The 8,692-nt window shown below is 41.3% G+C and overlaps 1 protein-coding gene across 1 annotated transcript; it reads left to right on the forward strand.

Moving 5' to 3' along the window:
* Nucleotides 1-6,328: 6,328 nt before the first annotated feature.
* LOC145793678 (plasma membrane ATPase 2-like) lies at nucleotides 6,329-7,897 on the forward strand. The gene is made up of 4 exons (XM_082876543.1): nucleotides 6,329-6,449; nucleotides 6,768-7,006; nucleotides 7,506-7,590; nucleotides 7,728-7,897. Exons 1-4 carry the CDS (start codon nucleotides 6,329-6,331, stop codon nucleotides 7,895-7,897), a joined length of 615 nt encoding a protein of 204 aa, XP_082732669.1.
* Nucleotides 7,898-8,692: the final 795 nt, after the last annotated feature.

Here is an 8,692-nt window from a genome sequence, read left to right on the forward strand (position 1 = left end):
CAGTTTGGAATTGAAAGTACGATGCAGTTAGTATGGTGCGCCGAGCCCGGTGCATGCAATACAGATGAATGATGCAAACATGCTGTCATACTGTATGCTAATTTAAATATGCCCTAATCTAACCATCATAAGCGGATAAATAAAAGGGAGAAAGACGTGGGGTTGGAAGACATACATCACACTCACGCACACTTATTACAGTTGTGCCCTCGCGCAGAGGGTCCAAATAAATATACAGTCCAAATATTACAGTCCAGAATGAAAGAATATTACAGTCCGAAATGTTACAAAATCCTAATTAATTAATGAATTAACTATGAAAGCAAATAAAACTGGCGTGCAAGCCAGGGACTGCCTTGCTTCTGATGGATGATGCATGTCCGGGTTGTCTTGCGCGGAAATCCACCGGAATGCCCCAATTAGCCTCTGTTTACACCTGTTCTTGAAATGTGTGCTGAGCCCTGAAAAATTGCTGATTCTTCGTTTTGCTGCAACAGAGAGCAGGAAAGGGGCATAGCAATGTATTTGCACAGATATATGCATGTCTCGATCCTCGTGCCACCAATCGCGCATACCGAGGCATGATGGCCGAGGAATCGAAATGCACAACTCAATATAGGATGAATGCACATGAAACTACAGCTAAAACCTAACTCCATCATGGATAATCCGGAGTGTCGGTGACTGGGGAATTGAGACACATTCCGTCACTCGGAGTACGAAATGTACCTCGTTTCCCGTGCCCGGGCAAACTCCTATTCCGAACACGATGCAATATGCATGATATGCATGAAATGCAACTAAGATATAATCCTAACATACAGAATGCTATGGAAATGAGATGCCTCGAAGTACGTGCACACGGGCACGCAAACCGAGGCGATGACAGATGCAATGAAAATGAGATACCTCGAAGTACGTGCACACGGGCACGCAAATCGAGGCGATGACAGATGCAATGAAAATGAGATGCCTCGAAGTACGTGCATACGGGCACGCAAACCGAGGCGATGACAGATGCAATGAAAATGAGATACCTCGAAGTACGTGCACACGGGCACGCAAACCGAGGCGATGACAGATGCAATAAAAATGAGATACCTCGAAGTACGTGCACACGGGCACGCAAACCGAGGCGATGATATGTGCAATGAAAATGAGATACCTCGAAGTACGTGCACACGGGCACGCAAACCGAGGCGATGATATGTGTCTCAAAATACGTACACGCGGGCACGCCAACCGAGGCAATGATATGTGTCTCGAAATACGTGCACGCGGGCACGCAAACCGAGGCAATGATATGTGTCTCGAAATACGTGCACGCGGGCACGCCAACCGAGGCAATGATATGTGTCTCGAAATACGTGCACGCGGGCACGCAAACCGAGGCAATGATATGTGTCTCGAAATACGTGCATGCGGGCACGCAAACCGAGGCAATGATATGTGTCTCGAAATACGTGCACGCGGGCACGCAAACCGAGGCAATGATATGAAATGTGATGAAATGACATGGAAACATGATATGGACTTATACCAACATAAGTGAGCCTCAGCCACACTCACATAGGATGCCGACGGATAAAAATGAAGTGCCTCGAAATGCGTGCACACGGGCACGCAAACCGAGGCAGTAATAAAATGCAATGAAATGGCATGGAAATGACAAATGGGCTTATACCAACATGAGTGAGCCTCAGCCACACTCACATAGGATGCCGGCGGATAAAAATGAGTGCCTCGAAATGCGTGCACACGGGCACGCAAACCGAGGCAGTGATAAAATGCAATGAAATGGCATGGAAATGACAAGTGGGCTTATACCAACATGAGTGAGCCTCAGCCACACTCACATAGGATGCCGATGGCAGAAAATGAAGTGCCTCGAAATGCGTGCACACGGGCACGCAAACCGAGGCAATGCATACGCAATGCAAATGACATACAGAATGCAATATGGACTTATACTAACATGAGTGAGCCTCAGCCACACTCACATAAGATGCCGATGGCAGAAAATGAAGTGCCTCGAAATGCGTGCACACGGGCACGCAAACCGAGGCAATGCATACGCAATGCAAATGACATACAGAATGCAATATGGACTTATACTAACATGAGTGAGCCTCAGCCACACTCACATAAGATGCCGTCGGACAAAAATGGAGTGCCTCGAAATGCGTGCACACGGGCACGCAAACCGAGGCGGTGCAAAAATGATATGAAACATGGCAAAAATGATATGCAAGCATACTAATGGAATTTCAGCAGCAAAATATGGGGGAAAACAGCCCCGAAAAGAAGCGAAATGACATGAAATGCAAGGAAATGTCCCAAAATGCAACATTAGGCATCCGAAATGGCCTATAGCCATGCTAAACATGCACAATATGGACATGCAATGCAAAGACAGAAGCTAGACAGTCCCAAAAGATGCACTTTCACAGTTATAAACATGGCCAAACAGCAAGCATAGGTAAGGGGAAAATAGCATGCAAGAATAGGGGCCAAAAGAGGGGTAATGAAGCAAGTGGTATAAGCAAAACCCAAACTGAAAAATTTCCTTCTACAACACTGAAGATGGATAAAAAATATGAACATTTACAGTATATGGCAGCCTCAAAATCAGTATACAAACATGCTAAAAATATGATGCAAAATGAGGTTCAAAAGGTGCTAAAACATGAAGTATACAAAATAATCACCAAACAGAAAAAACGTGTGAATGAAACATGAATTATAGGCCAAAATAAGGCCACTTTCAGTTCGGACCAAGGTCCAAAAACAGAAGCAAAGAGGGCTACCAATTTATGCAAAAATGGAGCCAAATAAGGGATATAACTACAAGTGATACATGGAGACACCAAACAATGTTGAGCCCTTCTCCAATGTTGAAGAGGGGCTCAAAATAAGCCTTATATCAGTTTATAACATGCTCAAAAACAGATTTCTCGTGGGCCAAAAATAGCATGCAAAATCATGACATACAAGAAGGTCAATGAAGCAAGTGTATTATGGAGGGCTCAAACAGGGTTGAGCCCTTAATGAGAAGTGAAGATGAGCTCAAAATATGGCCCTTTTCAGTTAGGGCCGGATCTTGAAACCAAAAAGAAATGGGGCTTAGAAATAGATCAAGGAAAAGGGTCAAAAGGTTAAAAGAGTAACTTACCCTTGAAGATTCGAGCTTTTGTTGCTTCTTGGATGGATTTGCAGCTTCTTTTGCCTTCTAGAATCCCTCCTTGCTGCTGGAAATGAGATGGTGGTGGTAGAGCTTGGTGGTGTAGAAGGAATGATGGTTAGTGACTTAGGGTTTTTTGAGGAATTGAGGAGGAAGAAGATGGAGTTGGCTATGGAAGCTTGAAGAGCAATTTTTCTAACCATTGTAGAGGAGGCCACCAGCTGGTTATATGGACAAAAAGAGGGTGTAAAGGTGGGGCAAAAAGGAGGGTAAAACTCCCCCACAAAATATCCCCCGGACACAGAAAATATCTGGGGGATATTGCCCCACAGCTGTAAAGTGCACAGTGCAAGGAACACGGCCGGCCTATCACTTTTTCTACAGGTGGCCGGCCAGCCACACCCCCTAGCCGGCCAGCTACCCCTCCTAGCCGGCCAGCCACCCCTCCTAGCCGGCCAGCTAGGGGTCAAAAGGGTCAAGTTGAATTAATGGCCGGCCACCACTTTTTAGTGGCCTCCCATGTGTGTACATCACAAATATGTGGTTTGGGTTTGAAAAAAATGGCTCCAAGGTGTTCAACATTAGCCCGGAAGGAGGGGTTCAAAAGGGTCAAATTGAATTAATGGCCGGCCACCACTTTTTAGTGGCCTCCCATGTGTGTACATTACAAATATGTGGTTGAAAGTTGGCAACACTAACCCTAGGGTGTTCAACATTAGCCCGGAAGTGCGAAAAACGGGCGCCGGGAGGCTCCGGAGGAGAGATAACTGGTTGCTGCAACAATTACTAGCCTCCCACCCTTCAGTGACCTTCCTGGTGATAAAACAGAGGTACCTGCCAAAAATGAACGAAAACCGATGCAAAACGAATGTTCGGGGGCCAAAACACGCAGTTCGGGGCCCCGGAAACTGCCCGTTAAACACCAAAAATGGCGTTCGGCCACGAAGTGGGTTTCTCAGACCCCAGTGTCCCTCAAAAGGGAGAAAATAAGATGTATGCCGAAAATCAGAGCAAACGGAGGTGTTTAGGCGGTCCCGAACCGAGGCACACGGCCTGACGGCTCCGAAAACCGGAAACCGGGCTCCGAAATGGGAAAAATGGCCTACGGCCACCAAATGTAGCCCACGGGCACTGAGAGATAGTCTACGGGACCTCTCCCTTCCCTCAGGAAAAGAAACAGAGAAAACCGAGCCTGGTTCGCAAACCGAGACAAGGCACAGAAGAGGGTTCGGAAATCCGGAGGCGGGGCTCGCAGCCAAGACTCTGAAACTTCTGAACGAGCACATTATGCAATATCACCAAGTGCTCAACTGGTGACGTCTGAGTCTCAAGGTCGGTCAAAAATGGGGTGTCTACAGGACCAATCCTCAAACTATTTGATTGGGTTGCTTGCGTATGTGATCCTGCACATTGTTAAACCTCATGCATGCAATTTTTATCTTGAATGAGAGCTGAATGAATTATACCAAATTACTTACATTTTTTTGGTTTCATATTAGATATTATAAATACAAGCTGCTTGGGTTCACATATTAAGGTTTTTCCTCCACACACTACTCCAGCTGGATATACTTGTCCTGCCTGTCCCAACCCGGCATGACTTTTTCTTTTTATTTTTATGGAAGCTGACCAAAGTTTTATTTATTTCCATTCATTTCTTTTGTTTTTTAATGAACTTATCATTGTTGCATTCCTTTATTACTCTCTTGTCATGTACCTTCAAACAGTTAGGTTCATTACTACTTTTTGTTGAAATTTCCTAAGACAAGTATGCATGTATCGTATTTGTGTTTTGTTTTTATTGTATCAGAAGCTTCAGATAAGAAGGGATTCATGCTAGTAGTGAACCAGTGATACTTGTTGATTTACGTGTAAGAAAGTATAATCACTGTGAATCTTGAAAAATTGACAATCATATCTGAAAGTAATCACGAGGGAGTATACAATTGTAGATTAACTATGCTCCAGAATCTAAAAAGCCTTGTCTGAGGCAACCCAAGGTATCAACCCCAAGCCTCATTTTGAGGCTGAATTTAAACCACTCACTGCAATAAATAGTAGCAGATAATCAGATCAATTGTGATGGCTCCATTGCTGTCAATTATTTTTTCATTTACTACGAAGTTTTGAGTTTTTTTGATATATATGACTCAAAATACTTCTTTTTGATGTCTATTTTTTCCCTTTTATTGCTTTAGATTCATACAATTGATGAAAATCACTTTTCATCATAGATTTCCTTCTTAAATTTATCATATAGCTTTAATTGAGTTGTGAATATTTTTTTAAGCTTATTACAAAATTTCAGAAAAGTAAAAGATGAGGAATGCCAATTTTCTGTTGACCAAAGTTGATCTGTTGAATAGAAGATGATGCCTTTATTTATGTTTTGGGCAAAAACTTTAAAGCCAGCTCCACCACCCCCTAGTTTTATATAACAGTCTATATTAGAGAATGTGTACAACACTCAACAAATGGTTGTTACACTTATTTGACATATTTCACTCTGATTAATATCTCAAATATGTAGTAGATATCTGAATGAGACAGTTTTGTGTGTCTTTGATGGTTATTTCTTGAGCTCAACAGGTGCAAGAGAAGAAAGTGAAGAAAATTTCTAACATGAACATTGACTGGTGTGTATGTGACATGGTTATGACATGGTTATGCCTCTTACAAGGGCTTTGAATCTGGGGGTAAATGTTAAAATGATCACTAGTGTGTATATTCTTTTTCTTTTTCATTCTTTTTAATAAATATTTCTTTCTGTTTTGCTGTTGAATACTCCCGGTCAGTGCTTTTAATCGGATCTGTTTAATCATTACCAAAAAAAAAAAATTATGAGATGAAAAGATAGATATTTACTTCTACCAGATATTTGTGGCTGCAGAGTTCAAGTTATTGTCAGTGTGGGCGCTTACTATTTTAGTTCATGGCATTATGCCATGAAAAAAGTCTTGTTGCATCTTTTTTCTTTTTTTTTTCCAGAATTCTGTTTCTTAAAAATTTCATCTCTTTCTCACTATCTCCAATTATGGGAAATTGGCCTTTTTCATTTATTTTGTTTTTCCCCATTGGCATTGACCTTTTCAATCTCCACTAGGTGATCAACTGGCAATAGCAAAGGAAACAGGACAGCGATTGGGAATGGGAACCAATATGTATCCTTCATCTGCCTTGTTAGGACAGCACAAAGATGAGTCAATTGCAGCTTTGCCAGTTGACGAGCTGATTGAAAAAGCTGATGGTTTTGCTGGAGTTTTCCCTGGTAATGTTTATTTAATTATTTTATCTTTCATTCCTCCTGTAAGTCGAAGATATTTTTTCTACTTTTTGGTTAACTATATCTAAACCTAGACCCTAGGCATAGCTTCCAAGTGAGAAAGGTTTGATACCTTACACTCCTTTAAGGAGGAAGCTAGACCACTTGGCCTAAAGACCAATCTGTTGGTAATTTTTTTTTTTTATGTAATACGTTTCAATTGTTGCATACACAACAGAATACTGAATTACCAGCACTGAATGTTCACCGAGATCTTCTTCTGTGATTCTTGTTTGATTGGCCATGTTTTATTTGTTGGTACAGAGCACAAATATGAGATTGTAAAATGTCTGCAAGCTAGAAAACATATATGCGGAATGACCAGTGATGGAGTTAATGATGCTCCTGCCCTTAAAAAGGCTGACATTGGCATAGTTGTTACTGATGCAACTGATGCTGCTCGCAGTGCTTCTGACATAGTCCTGACTGAACCTGGACTTAGTGTTATCATCAGCACCGTACTAACTAGTCGAGCTATCTTCCAGAGGATGAAAAATTACACGGTAAGTAGAGCTGGCTCTAGGCCTAGACAAGGAGGCAGCCATTTGAGAGTCCTGTACATTTTCAAATGGTGAAATGGTACAGCTTTTATTATCTAGGAGATGTGTGTCTTATTTGTTAACTTTATTTTCTTTTGAAAAAAAAGGAAAAGAAGGGAAATGTTATTCCTACTCCACTTCTTTATAAATGCACTCTAAAATTTGTCTTTTAGTGTGCATTGAGCCATAGGTATCAAACATATCTTTGTTAGCCAACTGTTGCTAGGACTATTCAAGTTACTAATTTTATTTATATCTTGGGTGCTATTGGTACAAATATATGTTGTTTCTATTACAATCCGTATTGTGGTAAGTATTTTAATTTGGGATGACCATTGAAAAACCTCTTTTAAATTTTAATTTTCACTTTTAATATTATTATTATGAAGTATTTGATGGATCCTCTTGTTCATGGCTTGTAGTTTTCCTTTTACTTACTTCCCTTTTATCTCTGCTTTGACAGCTTGGTTTTATGTTAGTCGCTCTCATATGGAAGTTCGATTTCCCACCCTTTATGGTGCTGATCATTGCCATCCTTAATGATGGTTGTATTTTGTTACACTAAATACTCATTCCCTTTTCCAGTTACCACATGCATGCATATTTCTTCTCATTTTCTTCATTATCTTGAAATACTGCTTTTGTGTGTGGTTCTCAATACTTAACTCCCTTTATGGCATGCCAGGTACCATTATGGCAATATCAAAAGATAGGGTGAAACCGTCTCCTCAGCCAGACAGCTGGAAGCTGTCGGAGATTTTTGCTACTGGAATCATTCTTGGCAGTTACTTGGCCATGATGACTGCCATTTTCTTTTGGGCGGCATACGATACAGACATTTTTCCTATAAGATAAACTTATAACTAGATTACATATCAAATGAATTTCACATTTTTTCTTCCTTCTAATTCATAATAAGTAAGCCCATTTCTAGTTCCTTTGTTTTTTGTCATCATCATACAATTGGTTTTGTGATCTGCCATTGTGGGATCATCTGCATTGGTTTTCCCTGAGGTGTTTTCTCCATAATTCACTATCAAGTTTGCTGTTTCTTTATGTTAGAAGCCCATATCATGTTTACCTAGGCAGATGATGTTGATTGATATAATCCTTTCCTAGTTGGAGAAAAAACTCCCTAGGAATTTGTCTAGTTTAGTTGATTTAAAGTGATTTTACCTTTTTTGTTGATTGATAAAGAAGTTGGTTGAACTCTTTAATTTGCGCGGTAAGACAGTATCTTCAAAGACCAGGGGAATACCATCTATGTTCTCGAAGACAACAATAGTCAAGCAAGCTGCTTTATAAAGATAACACAGGTTGAGTTGTGATGGTTGTACTAGATGATGTGTGATGTCTCACAGGGAGCTGTAGATGGGTCAGTGTTGCGGACATTCTGGTGGCCTGTAATGGACAGCAGATGCATCATTTGCCGAAGCCTTGTCAGTAATGTTAGGGAAATATTTCGAAGTGGCCATTTATTGAGAAAGGGAGGTAGAGTTTGCTTAAGAATCCAGAGATGTAGGTGGAGGTGGTTGGCTTGTGGTGGGGGAAATGCTCAAGGAGTTCAGTGGGGAGGTTAGAAGCTGAAGGATGGGCTGCCAAAAATCTTTTTGGGAGGGTGAAGAAAGGGCAGCAGAGGACAGAATATGA

This window comes from Camellia sinensis, chromosome 6, assembly GCF_055761805.1.
Source record: "Camellia sinensis isolate YWXY chromosome 6, ASM5576180v1, whole genome shotgun sequence".
Taxonomy (NCBI): domain Eukaryota; kingdom Viridiplantae; phylum Streptophyta; class Magnoliopsida; order Ericales; family Theaceae; genus Camellia; species Camellia sinensis.